The 17,949-nt window shown below is 40.3% G+C and overlaps 2 protein-coding genes across 4 annotated transcripts in view; one reads left to right on the top strand and one right to left on the bottom strand.

Moving 5' to 3' along the window:
- Positions 1–148: 148 nt before the first annotated feature.
- On the bottom strand, positions 149–3,708 carry LOC115782070 (uncharacterized). 2 transcript variants are annotated; one of them, XM_030732063.1, is made up of 11 exons: positions 3,338–3,708; positions 2,961–3,045; positions 2,587–2,739; positions 2,332–2,486; positions 2,103–2,239; positions 1,906–1,996; positions 1,702–1,813; positions 1,397–1,623; positions 851–1,022; positions 645–772; positions 149–495 (listed from the first exon to the last, which is right to left on the bottom strand). In XM_030732063.1, the coding sequence occupies exons 1-11, from the start codon at positions 3,395–3,397 to the stop codon at positions 178–180; spliced, it is 1,638 nt and encodes a 545-aa protein (XP_030587923.1). In that variant the 5' UTR covers positions 3,398–3,708; the 3' UTR covers positions 149–177. The 2 variants fall into 2 exon arrangements, with proteins under 2 accessions (XP_030587923.1, XP_030587924.1); XM_030732064.1 differs by having other exon boundaries at positions 645–709.
- An 11,526-nt stretch (positions 3,709–15,234) lies between these two features.
- The window catches only part of ptprbl (protein tyrosine phosphatase receptor type B, like), a 37,712-nt gene continuing 34,997 nt past the window's right edge, over positions 15,235–17,949 (top strand). For both annotated transcript variants that reach the window (XM_030731416.1, XM_030731415.1), the window contains exon 1: positions 15,235–15,626. In XM_030731416.1, coding sequence (XP_030587276.1) covers positions 15,575–15,626 — 52 coding nt within the window. In that variant the 5' untranslated portion in view covers positions 15,235–15,574. The remainder of the gene's footprint in view (positions 15,627–17,949) is intronic.

The raw sequence follows: 17,949 nt of genomic DNA, 5'->3' as shown, positions 1-17,949 counted from the left end.
GATGCTTTTTAAAACCAGAAAAGCTACCAAAAGGACGTGAGCATCCTACTTGACCACATTTAATATGGAGAGTCCTGCCAGAACAAAGACCATGGATTAGTTTAAGGTGCTTAACAAGGCTGTTTGGTGCATCACTGTCACATTTGCAGATAAAACACTTCATTGTTTGATGTCACACTAATGGAGCGTTCTTGCTCTCAACTCTGCAACTCTGGGTGTTTCCTTTGTTTCTCCAACATCTATGTTGTAAACAGTTGTTTGGAGAAAGGTGAAGAAGTTGGTCAAGGGAGCACTGTATGATGTACCAAACACATAATGGGCCTTAAAGAGCTCATCAAGAGCTCCAACTGAACATGTTGCCTTACATGGAATAGCATAGTTGTCAATCACAATGAAGAATGCGTGAATACTGCTTTGGATGGATCCCTGGGCCAGGAGGTAGGGCTGGGTACGTTGCGTGATTTTGTCAAGATGCTGCTGTACACTGGTTCCAACCTACATAAAAAAAAAATATATATAAAAACATGACAAAAGTATTTAGTGACAAATTTCTGAATGAAGATCAGACAGAATCAAATTTTGAATTGTAAAAATGAAGAGACTGAATTATGCATTTTTATCTTTAAACAACTGTTTAGCAGTACCTTTAGAAATCTGATGAGGTGATCCACTGCTTGAGATGCAGACATCTTACCCGGCCTCTTTCGTCCTTGTGCAGATGGTGGTAGCAGATGCAGCAGAAGCAAAATAGCAGACATGTCACTATCCCAACCTACAGACCAACAGCTTCAGGTTACAGTCATCCCACTAACATATAAATTTGTCACAATTACCTAGAGGACCAACATACCATTCTCAGCTTCAGCATCCAACTCTGCATTCCGCAATAAATCCAAGAGCTCAGTGGTGGGTACCAGGCCATGGCTTTCCTTTATAACCTTGGATTTGAGACTGGTGGGCCACTTCTCCAAAAATCTGTTGGCAGTGCCTTCACCAAACAGGAGTCTGAAATCTTGTTTTATCTGAAATGCATAAATAAAAGCATTTCACACAGTGATAAGATGTAAATGGCCTGTACTTGTATAGTGCTTTATGAAGTCCAGAGGACCCCAAAGTGATTTACACCACATTTAGTCATTTACATGCTGATGGTGGTGAGCTACATTGTACCCACAGTTGCACAAGGGAAGACTGACATAAGCAATGCTGCCATGTGCTTGTGCCACCAGGCTTTCTGAACACCACCAGCAGGCAAGGCAGGTGAAGTGTCTTGCCCAAGGACATAACAATTTAGAAAGAGTTGTGGTTCAAACTGGTAATACACAGGTTACAGGACAAACTCCAATGACTGTTGCCACTGAATATTTTAGTAGTGTAAGAGATAAAGCTGTCTTACCAGTCCTGGTGTGTCCAGAAACCGTGGAAAGACAGAGAAGACAGTTGCTGCTTTCTTTTCATCATTGACCATTGAATGACGGTAATGGAAGGTAGCCTTCATCTTCTCACGGACAGTGTCATCATCAGCAGAGTGTTTCAAAACAGCAATAGCTGCTTCCACTTCCTCATCTGACAGCACTTTGTCAGCAGTGAAAACCCTGGATTGACCATGGCCTGGTCCACCACCTTAAAAAAAAAAAAAGTTTCTAACTCCCAGCCAGATTTTACATTACTTTACATATACTCACTATTGAGAAAACTTACTTTTTGGAGATTTGCTACCTGAGGCACCCCTTTCCTCTGCAGTTTTTCTTTGAATGGTCTTTAAACGCCATGCAAGGTATCCTGAACCGCTCTCTGGATCATAGTAATGCTCCTATGTCAATAAATACAAGCAGACTTACCATTCCATAAACATCTTTGAAGGTAAATATATATGCTTAATGTTGCTGAGACCCTTTTACTTACATATCCATGTTTTGAAAATGGGTCTTCCAGATAGGGAAATAAGGCAACGATCTGAGCATACATCACTCTGATGCTTTTAGGAGGGGATGATCTGATATATGATCAAACAATGAGTCACTAAACTGACGTTTGAAAAAATAATGAAAAACAATTCAAAACCAAAATGTTTCTTTATAGCCTAAGTGTATGATTCTTACCCATGTGCTTCTGTCATTGCAGCTGTAAGGATGTTTATCATCTGTCTTCTGGTTGCATCTGTCAAGCATTTAGTTCTTGCATACTCTTGTATGATACGCTCACCACCAGGCTTTGTTGTCAAGATTTTTTCAATCAACTTCAATTTCAAAGAAAAAAATTTTTTAAAACTCTTGAACCACTAAACCTAGAAAGTACATAAACAATGCTAAATTAAATGTAATAACTTACCGCTTGTGCCTCATAATTTATGTGACATGGCCTTTTAGGTTGACTTCCTTCAGCAGTGGCTTCTTCTTCTGATGGGTCACACATTGTGAAATTCAGAATGATTGTATCATCAGATGTGACTGAAGATGAAGATGATGATGATGATAGAACAGCACCTGCAAAAAGTAAAGCAACAGCCTGTTTAGGAGAACTCTAATGCTCCCAAACCAGCTTCTAAATTAAATATAAATACATCGGTGAATTGTTAGTGATTACCAGGATTTTCTTTGTTGCTCAACATAACTCGAAAGGTTCCAGGTGACTGATTCACTATTTCTTCAAAAACATCTACATCAACTTCTGTATCAGACTGGTCATACACCTTCAGATCCTGCTGTCTGCCTTCTGGAATGTTAAATTTCAGGCACACTAAAGCAGAAAGAAATATTAAAGAAGTGAAAATGAAAACATTCACTGCTGATAAATAAAGGGTGAAATAAGTAGAGTAACCCAACTAATTTTACAAAATGCCAGTGAGTTCAATCCAGTACATTTTAATACATGTTAATGCAAAGAAAAAAAATACTTCATGCAAGATGGGTTTCTTATGCAAGAAAAAAGTAGTGAGATTATTTTACTAGCATACTAACCTTCTCTCACGAATGCATCAAATGTTAGGTCAGAAAGTTTCACGTACTTCTGCTCCCCACTAAACAAAACACGCAGTAGCATGGTCTGTTCGAAAAAAAGAATAACAAAAATAAACAACCACGACAGACACATTTTAATAGTTAATTTATGTGCTTCAAAGGTAATGCCATTTGAAAACTGAGTTAATATTCCCAATACACTTGAACATAATCTGTACAAGCAGTATGGCGCCTATTAGCTGCTACAGCCATGGTGCTAACCATGCTAACATGACTCGGTGGGTGCTACGACCCCGGAGTACCCACGGAATCTGGGCCTATGGCATAAGGCACAGTGATTAATACTATTACAATTTATAACAGTTACGTATTCTTACCTTGACAGCCTTCAGAAAAAAACTGAGCAAATATTTTGAGGTGGACAACTTGTCTAGCATAGGGCTATCCCTCGGCTCTCACCCTAACACAATACAACTTTCTCCAAACGGGTACAAAAATGAGGAGACATGGAGGCGGTTTTTCACCACTAACAAACTAAGCCATGGTGCCAAAAACCATTTGCCAAGCTAGTACTCACGCATAATAGTTGCGAACATATTTAATTGATAACAACAGAAGCTATAATATCGTTCTTCATCACAATTAATATTAAAATAAGTTAGTAAGTTAATAACACCGGATTGTTGAAAGTTACTTAATTTTTATGTAGCACAACTCCGTTCAGAATCCAAAATGGAAGTAGCCGTCTCACGAACTTCAGAAAACTGGTGCTTCGTCTTCTTTCTTCCTCCTCCCCCTCCTCTTTGCGGTTGCCAAAAATCTTTACTGGCGCATTATTGACACTTGACAGAGTAAAAAGTTTCACTGCGTGAATGTAGCATTTTACTCTGACTTTTAACTCCAATGTCAGAGCCGATTTACACTCCATATAGTTATAAATACTCTATTTAGATTAAATTAGGTTTACACTGAAATATTAACACCACATTTTTTACTGTGCAGCAGCCTAGGCCTATAGCAGCATAACTAAGGGAGAGTTCAGGGTCACCTGATCCAGCCCTAACTATAAGCTTGATCATAAAGGAAAGTTTTAAGCCTAATCTTAAAAATAGAGAGGGTGTCTGTCTCCTGAATCCAAGCTGGGAGCTGGTTCCACAGAAGAGGGGCCTGAAAGCTGAAGGCTCTGCCTCCCATTCTACTCTTAAGTATCCTAGGAACCACAAGTAAGCCAGCAGTCTGAGAGCGAAGTGCTCTGTTGGGGTGATATGGGACTATGAGGTCTTTGAGATAAGATGGGGCCTGATTATTCAAGACCTTGTAGGTGAGGAGAAGGATTTTAAATTCTATTCTAGATTTAACAGGGAGCCAATGAAGAGAAGCCAATATGGGAGAAATCTGCTCTCTCTTTCTAGTCCGTGTCAGTACTCTAGCTGCAGCATTTTGGATCAGCTGAAGGCTTTTCAGGGAGCTTTTAGGACAGCCTGATAATAATGAATTACAATAATCCAGCCTAGAAGTAATAAATGCATAAATATTTTAGAAATATTGCACAAATGCAAAAAAGGGGTCCTACATATTGTTTAATATGTGCATTGAAGGACATATCCTGGTCAAAAATGACTCCAAGATTTCTCACAGTGTTACTGGAGGCCAAAGTAATGCCATCCAGAGTAAGTATCTGGTTTGACACCATGTTTCTAAGATTTGTGGGGCCGAGTACAAGAACTTCAGTTTGATCTGAATTTAGAAGCAGGAAATTAGAGGTCATCCAGGCCTTAATGTCTTTAAGACATTCCTGCAGTTTAACTAATTGATGTGTGTCATCTGGCTTCATTGATAGATAAAGCTGAGTATCATCTGCATAACGATGAAAATTGATGCAGTGCTTTCTAATAATACTGCCTAAGGGAAGCATGTATAATGTAAATAAAATTGGTCCTAGCACAGAACCCTGTGGAACTCCATAATTAACCTTAGTGTGTGAAGAAGACTCCCCATTTACATGAACAAATTGGAGTCTATGAGATAAATAGGATTCAAACCACTGCAGTGCAGTACCTTTAATACCTATAGTATGCTCTAATCTCTGTAATAAAATGTTATGGTCAACAGTATCAAAAGCTGCACTGAGGTCCAACAGGACAAGAACAGAGATGAGTCCACTGTCAGAGGCTCTAAGAAGATCATTTGTAACCTTCACTAATGCTGTTTCTGTACTGTGATGAATTCTGAAACCTGACTGAAACTCTTCAAATAAACCATTCCTCTGCAGATGATCAGTTAGCTGTTTTACAACTACTCTTTCAAGAATCTTTGAGAGAAAAGGAAGGTTGGAGATTGGCCTATAATTAGCTAAGACAGCTGGGTCAAGTGATGGCTTTTTAAGTAGAGGTTTAATTACAGCCATCTTGAAGGCCTGTGGTACACAGCCAACTAATAAAGACTGATTGATCATTTTTAAGATTGAAGCATCAATAATTGGAAAGACTTCTTTGAACAGTCTAGTAGGAATGGGATCTAACAAACATGTTGCTGGTTTGGAGGAAGTAACTATTGAAGTTAACTCTGAAAGACCAACTGGAGCCAAAGAGTCTAAACAAATACCAGCAGTGCTGAAAGCAGCCGAACATGAAGATCAATCTTTGAGATGGTTATGAATAATTTTTTCTCGAATGTCTAAAATTTTATTTGTAAAGAAATCCATGAAGTCACTACTAGTTAACGTGAAAGGAATACTCGGCTCTACAGAGCTCTGACTCTTTGTCAGCCTGGCTACAGTGCTGAAAACAAACCTGGGGTTGTTCTTATTTTCTTCAATTAATGATGAATAGTAAGATGTCCTAGCTTTACGGAGGGCTTTTTTATAGAGCAGACCTGGTTGGAGATGCTTCCCACCTGACCAGTTTGGGCTCAGGACATGTACATTTCAGGAAGCGAGGAATTTATTATTTTTTTTAATAACAACTTTATTTATCAGTTTGTACAAACAATAAGGCATATGAAATGACATTGATGATTACACAATTAAAGGCTCCGGTGTAGTGGAAAAACAACAACAACAAAAATAAACAAAATCACAATCAATAAACAAAAGAATTCACAGAAAGAAAAGAAAAAAATAACATTAAAAAGGGCAACTTAGAACTTAGCAATGTCAGGGCTTTTCTTGTAACTTATATTCTTCAGCAATACCAAATATCATTTTAGCTCTTGTATTTTTCATCTTTTTAAGGGCTTTTATATATGATAGAAAACCATTGAAAAAAGCATGGAAATTAGGGGTAACTTTCATAAACTTGGAGTGATATAAATATGCTTTCTCTAGAACCAAAATGGTGTTTATTAAAAAGTCATGTTTTTCATCGTCCATAATAAGACCATAAATGATGTCCTTTTGGCAGAACTCTTGTAGCTGAAACAGCCAATCATAAATGTCAAGCCACAAAGCTTCAGAAAACATACAACGAACAAACAGATGATCAGTAGATTCAATATCGTTGTCACAGAATATACAACAGTTTGTTTCAAAGACAAATGGCTGGTGCAAACAGTCACTGGACAGATGGATTCCATTCCAATTCTTAAAATGAATTTCTTTTGCCTTTGGAGCCACAAGGAATTCAAAATATTTAGCATGAATTGAGTTTTTAGGAAATATCTGAGAAATTGAGTTATTATAGGACTGAGTAGGATATAAGGTGTAGCAGAATAAGTTTTTTGTTTGGGTTTGAAATTTCAGTAAAGTCACAGTTTCCAATTAGTATTAATGGAAGCTGAGGAGAGACCGGAGTGGAGGCTGTTAACGATCCTCTAATTAAGCTCAAAACCGCATCAGGAATTGCTTTGGTTATAGTTCTAAATGTCTTAGCATTACAAAGATTACAATATTTAAGGCAGAAATCATTATAGGATAGGATGCATCCAAAATTGTCCGCTAAGTGAATTGTTGACCAAATACCTTTATCTAGCCATTCCTCGTTGCACAGCAATTTACCTCTGATAGTAACGTTATTCCAGATCAGTGTATTGTGGGGGGTGAAATTATGATTATAGAGAAGTTTCTAATACAAAAGGACCTGCTGGTGAAAAAGAGATAATTTAATAGGGAGTCTCTGGATTGAGAAATCACATTGAAGTAGTAATTCGATGCCACGCAGCCTCTTAAAGATTTCTCTGGGAATGTGGAACCAAAGATTATCAGAGTTTTAAAATGATTTTAGCCAATTAATCTTCAGAGTCCCATTCATAAAAGCAAAGTCAATGGCTTGTAGGCCTCCTTCCTTATATTCTTTGATTAAAAGTACTTTTTTGATACAGTGGGCTTTCCTTCTCCAGATGCAAAGTTAACCTGACTGATCTTTCTAATTGCTCTTTTAGAGACTGCCATTGAATATGCTGCTAGATGCATCGTGAAATACTTTCCATTTTAGTTAAAAAAAATTCCACCTAGCAGGCTAATATCCTGTGATAACCAAGAGTTAAGTTTAGACTGGCAGTTATCTATTATTTTCCATATGTTCATATTTTCTCTTTTAGCAGAGTCATTGGATATATGAATTCCTAAATATTTCACAGTCAATTTTATGGGTATACCAAATGCCTCTGTTTAATGAGTTGGATGGATAGACATTAACTCACACTTATTCAAACTGAATTTTAAGCCTGAAACTTTAGAGAATATATCCATTAATTTAAATTCTTCTGGACTTCTATAATGTGTTTCATAAAGATCGTTGTATCATCAGCAAGCTGGCTAATAATTATTATGGATTATGACATCCAGTGGAGCAACATTCGAGTTTTTAATAACTACCCAGAGCATTTAAGAGAGAAGGTGACAGCGGACAGCCTTGTTTCTGGTAGGAAAAATAAACTGTTTGCATTTTAATAGAGAGATTTAATTTATATAATTTAACAAAATTTAGAGCCAAAGCTTAAAAGTTTTAAATAATGAAAAATAACCTGATGCTCAGTTGAGTCAAAGGCTTTGTAGAAGTCAAGGAATAAAATAAAGCCATCATCCTTTATTAAATGGTTGTAATCTAATAGGTCAAGTACTAAGCATATATTATTATGAATAGATCTATTCTTCATAAAGTTTGATTGAGAATCACTTATCATTTTATTCAAATTTATTTTGAGCCTGTTTGTATAAGTGAGGGCTAAAATTTTATATTCAGTGTTCAATAAGGTTATTGGTCTGAGGTTATCCAAAACTTTCTGGTCTTTATCAGGTTTAGGGATCAGAGAAATCCCACCTTGTTTCAGAGTTGGGGGAACACCATATTCTCTGTGGCTTCTTTGACCATATGAAAGAGAGTCAAATGAAAAGAATGCTCTCATATGTTAATTATTATAGATATTATAGAGTTATCAGATATTACGTTAACAATAAAGATTTTATGCCCTCTTCAAATTCTTGGGATTTTATGAGCTGGAATTAAATTTCCAGTATACTTTGTTGTTGCTACGAGCGTCAGAGGGTTTTACTGTTGATCTGTGAGAGGCGCTGCTGACATACAACAATCTGAATCAAGGCCCGTCACACAGACAGAAATTAACCAAAAGTCTATTTTAGATTTGGTTACGTATTTGGCTTAAACCAAGAGTATTGCTTAGTATTAGGATAACTGAGATCCCAGGGATCAAGCAAGTTATGAGATCCACAAAAGTCAGAAGGAGCAGGGTTAACAGAGCTGGACAGACTGGAGGGTGCCTATCCAGACCTTCATCATAGACCATATTATAATCTCCTCCTATAACAGTACATGCAGAGGGACAGGAAAGCTCAAGGTTTTCAATATTCTCAGATATATCTAGCAATAAATTTTTGTTTTGGCCTTTGGCGTTAAATCGTATATATTTAGTAGAATACAGTAATGCTGATCCAGTTTCAAAACACAAATTAACCAATGACCATTCATACTGGATTTAGTGGTTACAACATTACCAGGAGAATTAGAAAATAAAATATCTGATGATCAAAGAGAATTTTATCTCCCCATTGGTTTATCCAGAATTTTTCATCTTCCGGTTTAGAATGAGTTTCTTTCAAAAAAAATGAAATGAGCCTCCTCATCCTTGCAAAACAAAAACATAGATTTTATTTTGGTGATGTCTCTTAAGCCCCTGACATTAAGTGAAATACAACTAAAACAAATATTCATAACGTAGAAAGTTAGAAAACGTTAAAATCCTAATAATTATCCAACAATAGCTACAAAAGGAAGCGAGGAATCTTCCTGAGGAAAACTGCAGCCAGTGAGCTCTCCCACTTTTCCCAAATGTCTGCATGTTCCCGTTTCTCTGGTCAGACAGCGCCTCCTGCTAGCAGAAGTTTCAGTCACATTTGTGTTTACAGGGAATCTTCCTGGTCAGCATCAGGTGCTGCTTCTGACTGTGGGTAATCTCATTTTTTGCTGCAGGTTTGGATGTTTTTTGCAGGTTTGTGGCTTTTTTGAGCTGGCTGGAAGTTAGCTTTAACCTCTTCATGTCCACCAGGTCGATTTAGGGTTCGAGTCACATCTGCACAACTGGAAATCTTCTAACAGAAGAGCTGTGAGACTGAAATAATTCTTCCACTCTGGGCTGAAAGTGGTTCACTGGAGACCTGCTGGATGTTCAGAGCTTAACTGTCCTTCATCTGTAGACATCTATAGACGCTCTCTAACAAGACTAAAGTGGATATACACTGCATGCCCAAAAAAAGTCGCCACCTGGATTTAACTAAGCAAATAGGTACGAGCCTCCTATTGGATAATTACTGCATGGGCGATTATCTTTCAACTGGGAACAAGTTATTTAACCCCAACTGGTGCAATGAGATTTCTTAAACAACCATGTTGAAAGACACATCGCCTGGTCGTGGAAAAGATGTCAGTCTGTTTGAGAAGGGTCAAATCATTGGCATGCATCAAACAGAGAAAACATCTGACGAGATTGCAGAAACTACTGAAATTGGGTTAAGAACCGTCGAACGCATTATTAAAAACTGGAAGGATAGTGGGGACCCATCGTCTTCGAGGAAGAAATGTGGCCGGAAAAAAAATCCTGAATGATCGTGATCAGTGATCACTTAAACGTTTGGTGAAATCAAATCGAAGGAAAACAACAGCAGCACTCAGGGCTGTGTTTAATAGTGAAAGTAAGAGCATTTCTGTCATGGTCCTAGGCTGGTGGTCCAGTGTTTTATGTTACGCTTGTGTGGTTCTGTTTTGTTGTGGGGTCTCTGTTTCTGTCTCTCTGTGTTCTGTTCCTGTTATCCCTCTGTGTTAGTATCCCCAGGTGTCAAGCCGGTGTGTACTATGTTAGGTTATTTCCTGTTTTATTTTGGTAGGTCTTTGGTCTGTGTGCTTTGGGTTTAGTGTTGCTTCCTGTGTTTCCCTCCCAGCTGTTTCCCATTTGCCCATTACCTGCTGTGTATATATTGTCTGTGTTTTCACTTTGTTCTCGTGGTGTCGTCAGTTAACTTTAGTCGTTACTTCTGTCGTGTGTTCTGCAGCTGTGTGCTTTACGTCTAATTCCGGGTTTACTTTAAGTTTATGTTATGTTGCCAAGTCACGTTATTAAAGCCTTGGATTTCAAGTGAGCTGCTTGCCTCATGAGTCCTGCCTTTGGGTCCTCTGCCTTGCCTGCCACAGCCAACCCCGACAATTTCCACACACACAATGAGAAGGGAACTCAAGGGACTGGGACTGAACAGCTGTGTAGCCTTAAGAAAACCACTAATCAGAGAGGCTAACCGGGAAAAAAAAGGGTTCAGTTTGCATAAAGAGGGAGCATAAAGATTGGACTCTGGAGCAATGGAAGAAGGTCATGTGGTCTGATGAGTCCAGATTCACCTGTTCCAGAGTGATGGGTGCATCAGGGTAAGAAGAGAGGCAGGTGCAGTGATGCTCCCATCATGCCTAGTGCCTACTGTACAAGCCTGTGGGGGCAGTGCTGTGATCTGGGGTTGCTGCAGTTGGTCAGGTCTAGGTTCAGCAACATTATGTGCTCACAGAATGAGGTCAGCTGACTACCTGAATATACTGAATGACCAGGTTATTCTATCAATGGATCTTTTCTTCCCTGATGGCACGGGCATATTCCAAGATGACAATTCCAGGATTCATCAGGCTGGAATTGTGAAAGAGTGGTTCTGGAAGCATGAGACATCATTTTCACACATGGATTGGCCTCCACAGAGTCCAGACCTCAACCCCATTGAGAATCTTTGGGATGTGCTGGAGAAGACTTTGTGCAGTGGTCAGAATCTTCCATCATCACTGCAAGATCTTGGTGAAAAATTAATGCAACACTGGATGGAAATAAATCTTGTGACATTGCAGAAGCTTATCGAAACAATGCCACAGTGAATGCACGCTGTAATTAAAGCTAAAGGCGGTTTAACTAAATATTAGTTTGTGACTTTTTTTTTTTGGCAGCGCCCTTTTTTTTGGCCAGGCAGTATATTACTGACTGTATATCAGATGATCAGAGATCTCTGAGCAGGAGTGGAGTCACCTGCTTTCACCGGGACTCACCTGGTCTCACCTGGTCCTTCCTGTTTCTCCACCTTCACAGCTCCTCTGAATAAAAACAGAGAGGCCCGCTGTCATAAACCTCGCCCTCTCCATCCTTCACTGCAAGTCAATTCTGTGTTCAGGAAGCTTCGTCTTCCTCTATAATCAGCCACTTCCTCCACCAATCAGCGAGGACCTTGGCTGCGGGCCCAGACCCTGACCTCTGACCTCTGCGAGGACAGACGCACGAGGACGTGTTAACTCTGTGCCAGCCCTGCAGGTTCAAACGTCCTCACGGAGACGATGAAATGAAGGCGTTGGATCCTGTTTTCGTGGGCTCAAAGACGTCAGCAGGGAACACAAAATCTTTCATGCCAGCGTCTCCTCGTTTAATATTTCCACATCAGGCCATCTCTGACAGCTGGATTCCTCCAGCTGTGCTTTCAGTCTCTCAGTCCGTTTTTAAACGTGCTGCATGTGCGGCAGGTTTTTACTCCTAAAACAGAGATCATAAACCAAGCAGGCCAAAGTCCAAGAGCACATTTTATTATTTCATATTCTGTAACATCAAAGTCACTTAGATCACCTTTACTCTCCATTCTGATGCTCAGTTTAAACTTCAGCAGGTCGCCTTCACCGTGTGTATGTGTCTAAATGTATTGAGCCGTTGCTGTGTAATTGACTGACTGGTTATTTGTGTTAATGAGCAGTTAAGCAGGTGTACCTAATAAAGTGGCAGGTGTGTGTGCGTTGAGCTGCTGCTGCTGGACTCCTGACTGCTTCTCAGAAGCATGCTCTCGTTTTTACCTGTAGGGGCAGGTTATCTGTGCCCCTCACGGCTCCGACATCAGCAGCTTTCAGTGATTCCACGTTCCTGATTGGCTCTTACAGCCGACCAGGTGTTCTCAGTCCAGGCTCCAAACACAGGAATCGCCCCTCTTCAGATTATTGAGTACAGACGAGGTGGGAAGTCACGAAGTACAAATACTTCGTTACTGTACTTAAGTAGATTTTTCAGGTATCTGTACTTTACTTGAGTATTTATTTTTCTGACAACTTTTTACTCCCCACATTTTTACACAAATATCTGAACTTTCTATTTCTTACATTACTCGTTACTTAAGGTTTAACACCTGAAGGCCTTCAAACATCAAACCGATCTGAACTTAAGTGGAGGAACTTTAACAGATGAGGGACACTCGCATACAAAGAGTTGAAACCATATCATTTATGTATCATTTATAGCGCCGTGCTCAGGGGTTACAGCCGGTACTGCAGCATCTTAGCGCTACTGACGAGCAGCGGAAACGCAGGGAGTAACGTGTTGCAGGTAAGTTCAAATACAACGTTTCTAAATGCTCAACAAATATCAGCAAACACACAAAGTGTGTGCAGTTTGTCACACAGTGTCTGCTAGCTAAAAGCAAAGCTGCTGTATTTGCATGGAGAGCAAAGACAGAGAAGTGGAGGCAGGAGAGGAAGAAGAGAGGTTAGATTTAAAGGACTGCTCAGTGACATTTGATTAACTGGAATTTTAAAGCTTACATTTTAAAAAATCAGATCTCGGATCTGTATATGATGTAAAGTTATGATTTTTCATATCGTGAAACGTCCTGTAAAACAAACTGAAGTACACTAACTTTGTTATTGAGTTTAGTGCAGGATAAACAGGTCAGTTTGCTGTACTGTGGTCAGTTTACAGGGAAGCTCAGTGTTCATGGTCAGAGTTACAGGTTACATCACTGCAGCAGAGATGAGTCTGAATTTAATCCGATGAAGCTGAGATTCATTGACTGAATTCAGCCTTTATTCCAGCTGCATGCTGTCAGTATGTCTGTGTGGTTTGGACAGTGATGTGGGGTGGTAGTGCTGACTGTGTGCGTGCGTTGGTGTGTGTATTGGGGCTAGATTCATCTTAATTTACTATTGTGCACTGTATTTTAGTAATCATTTTTATCACTCATATTTTTATTATTTTATTATTTATTGTCTGAGGCACCTAAAAGGAATGCATTTTAAATTTCGTTGTGCAACTTCTGTGTACAATGACAATAAAGATTCTGATTGACTGATTGACTGATTGATATACAGACAGTTACTGTGAGTGCAGAGGAGGGGAATGAGCCAAGAGGGCTCCTATAATACTGGGTTACATCTGGTTGAATTCAGCTGTGTAAATCCACAGCAGCAAAAAAAAAAAACCTACTGGAGCTACAATAGAAATTATTGTGAGTCCTGATAATTTTCCCCACGCTGAGACAATACAGCGATCTTAGGGTTCGTCCACCCGCTGAATCCCACTGTAACCTCTGACTGCGCTCATTTCCTGTTCAGGTGAGGCAGACTCATCCACTCATGTTCTACATAACAGTGTTCAAGCTCAGTGCATTCATTAGAATTTAGATTGAAATTAAGTTTGTATTATCATGTAATAATATTGTTTTATTAATACATTATTATAGCATGAGGTTCAGTTAGCTTTACACAGAAATAGCTGGTAGAAATGTCCTCCAAAGATACTTTTACTTTCTTACTTTGAGTACATTTCAGAGCCTTTTTCACTTTTACTTGAGTAAAGAAGTTGAATCAGTACTTCAAATTTTACCAGAGTATTTTCAACACAAGTGTCTGTACTTCTACTTAAGTACAGCATGTCTGTACTTTAACACAGGAAGGAAGAAAACCTGGGACACACATAGACAATGACTATCAAAATAAAACAGGAAGTGAGCTCAACAGAGAGAAAAACAAGTAAAACGTGAACATTAGAAATCCGCGATTTCTAAGGAATTATTCTCTCTGTCAGAGATTACAAGACAAGAAGAAGTGTTAAAAATGTAATCAGATTACTCTGTGAAGCAGCTGCCGGTTTGTTGGACTCTGATTGGACGAGAGCAGGAGCCGTTCAGATGAGTTTAAATTAAACTCATCATCTCACTGTGACCACAGAGACACGGCAGGCAGGATGTTCAGGGTGAAGGATGAGATCTTCCCTTCCCTCCTCTTCCTCCTCTTCCTCCCATCCAGGACAGGATGTCAGTGGGAGAGAGGAGGACTGATTTAGCACTGTGTGCCACTAAAGGAGCATTACATCTGAAGATAAGAGCAGGAAGGAGAGGGTCAGAGTGTAAAGAGCATGCTCAGTGTGCAGTTTCCACAGTAAATACAACACTGAACAGAAATATTCCTGAAAACAGGAATGCTGGGAATTAGTCTTTAAAAAGGCACAAAACAAGCTGAAATAGCCACAGTGATCACAGAAATCCAGACCGATTGAACGAAGAGCAAACCGGAGCTAACGTCCTGTCAGAAAACCGCTGTGGTCTCAGAGCACTGTCTCTAAACTTCCTCTCAGGCTGGACTCAGACATTCCTCTGAGGATGATGAAAAAGTGTCACTCAGTAAGAGAAGGCACCACCAGGAGAGAGGAGGACTAAAACCAACACAACCCCAAACGTGGTGTTATCTCCACCCAGTGTGAGGCTCCTAACCTCAGCGAGGAGACCTCTGGATTGGGAAGTTCCTTTACTAAAACCGCGACCTCACCGATCCTTCAGAAACACCTGAGCCTCAACTAAACCAGCAGCACACCACAAAACTATCAAAACTCCAAAGTTTGACTCACTGATGTGTTTGTGGGAGGGGCTACAGCAAGAAAATGAGCAATGATTGGCTGATGGCACAGCAAAACTTTGCATCACCTGAATAAAGCCTCTGAGCTTTCACTCTGTGGTCTGTATCTCCTCTGAGCCAAGCTAAAATCAGGCAGTAAACCTCAGTGTTTGTGTGATCTGAAAAAAAAAGCTGATGTGTATTTTTTATGAACTCTCTTTGGATCGTTGACCCTCCCTGATTCGTGTCCCACATCGTCTGTAAACTTTAAGTCTTCATTGATCTGCCGCTGCGTGTTTTCTCCTCCAGCTTTACTCGAACTCTGAACATCTGGGATGTCCTCTGGTATTTCCGACGGCAGCGGCACCAACAACTCCTTCGCTCTGAAACAATTGAATAGAAGGAAGCGCTGCTCGCTGACTTTTTCCTCCCACAGAGACACACTTCCCTTCAGCCCTTCAGTCGAGCTCGAGTGAGGCTGGAGGACGCAGGAGGAACATGGAGGTCCCGCTCCTGCTTTTCTTTCTGCTCTGGAGATCCAGCTGTGTGCGTGAGTACATAGAGCTGATGTGTGGGATCGGGATGAGGGAAGCTTTAGTATCAGGAAATAATGAGCTTGTTTGATTTGACAGATTTCAGAGCAGGAACAAAAATACGAGCTCACAGGTGTGAAGCGGTGAAACTGAGAGTCTGATTGAATCATAACATCCTCAGAATCACTTTAATAAGCTATTATACATCATAACATTAGTTTGTCTGTTTATTTATTTGAAACTCAGGCTTCTACACATCCCAGCATGCACTGCATTAAAGTTGAGATGAAATCATGAGATAAACTGGGAGTTTAAGGTGGACTGGGCTCAAAGATCCTTCGATAACCTGTGAACCATGAATAACATTTCAATAATCAAAACACAAACAGTTAAACTGATGAATGTAAAGTTTGTGGATGTTTTTACCGCCTTCGTGTCGATGTCTTATCTCTTGTTTCTGGTTCTGTTTGAATCCTTAAAAATATGACGGGCAGAGTCACAGACTGTACGTGGAAGATGGACGTAGCCCCGTGACACCACCCGTCAGGTTTATCTGCTCTGGCTTTCAAGCCTCGACTTTAGAGCAGCTGAAGTGCGCAGGTGTACAGAGGAGAAGTTTTGTCTCTGGTGTGACGGCAAAATGTGGATTTTTCTCTGTTTACACACAAATCAGCAGCCGTGAGACCAAAAATCAGCGTCACAAACACGAAGGAGCCATTTCACAAACTGAGACTGAGCCGGGCTGGCGGATGTACACGTTAGAAGGGAAATAGTTCCTACATGAAACTGCTCCAGCAAGGCCTCAGAGATCTGCATGGATAAAAATCACTGCAGGCCAGAGGACAGTTCACAGAAAACTCTTACATAAATGCTACATGATGAGGTCATTGGCTAGATGTGGAAAAAACAAAACATTTAGTTCATTAAAATAAAAACAAAAACCAGGCTTTTGAAAAAAATTTAAACAAGCTAAAATTACTTTAAGTTGGAAAACTGAAATAAAAATGTGGAGGAAGTCTCCTTAGTTTGAGTCAGTTTGGTAGAAATAGAATAGAATAGAATAGAAATCCCTTTATTTGTCCCACAATGGGGAAATTTCAGTGTAGTAGCGGCAAGCTATTGTACACAATAGATACTAGAAACACAATAAGAAAACACAATAAGAAAGTATGAAAAGATAAAAGTAAATAAGAAAATATAAACACAGAATATACAAATAAAAAACTGTATACACTATGTACAGTATAGACAATATAGACAATATAGAGATTGTGATCAGTATAGACAATATAGACAATGTGACCAATCAAATGTCAGCAGTGTAGATGTGTACATAGTAGACCCCCTCATGTCTGGGAGCAGTGCTGGTTAAAAAGTCTCACTGCTGCAGGCAGGAAGGACCTGCGATAGCGCTCTCTCGAACATTTGGGGTGCAGCAGTCTGTCACTGATGGAGCTCCTCAAGGCTGTCACAGTTCCATACATGGGGTGGGAGTCATTTGACAGCATAGAGTACAACCTTCTTGTCATCCTCCTCTCCGTCACCACCTCCACAGTGTCCAGTGTAAAGTGAAATGAGCGAGCGCGCTCAGGAAACCAACTGAAGCTACACCAAAATCAAAAAGTCAGAACAAAAGGAAAATCAAATTAGAAAATACAAAAGTGTAAGAACTGCTGGGGCTTACATGAAGACACCTCCACCCTGCTTTCATGGAGCTTCAGGCGTGAGCATGTGGAGGCTTCAGACACGTTTACAGAAAGATCAGCTGCTCTCGTTTGGAGCCGAGCCAGGGAAGCATCTATGAAGAGTTTGGGGTATTTCGATTGAGAGAAGATGCACTGAACGGCCCGGGGTGGATTCGAACCCAGGCCTCTGCAACGTGCGGGTGACCTGCTGAACCCAGCGAGCCATGCCAGCTTATACCAGAGAGCCAGCTGGAGTCACAGCTGGATGAAGTTAAACCCACAGATGTAGTTTGGACTTTGGTGCCGTGCAGGTCCAGCTGCACCTGTGGCTCTTTGACAGTTTGAATTTTACAGGCCTCCCACCTGTAAGCAGCTAATATTGTGTCCGTGACATCCTGAAAACAGGACGTCTCCACCCACACGTCGCTGAAGCCTACACGCAGGAGCCTCATTGGCTGCTGCTTTCAGTGGACTGATGCAGCTAAACTGCAGCCATATTGCTCAGATGTATCAGGCCTCCTAATGCATGCATGTGTGGAGGCAGGGGTAACAGGGGTATTCAAAAACTTCCATGAAAACAATGGTGCGCAGCTCTGCAGGCCCATATGCAGGTTTCCTGTAACTGTCAGTGACCAGAGAGGCATTATTTATGCAT

This window comes from Archocentrus centrarchus, chromosome 6, assembly GCF_007364275.1.
Source record: "Archocentrus centrarchus isolate MPI-CPG fArcCen1 chromosome 6, fArcCen1, whole genome shotgun sequence".
In the NCBI taxonomy this organism is placed as follows: Eukaryota; Metazoa; Chordata; class Actinopteri; order Cichliformes; family Cichlidae; genus Archocentrus; species Archocentrus centrarchus.
The sequence above is the reverse complement of the archived record's forward strand: the minus strand, read 5'-3'. Positions and strand labels throughout refer to the sequence as shown.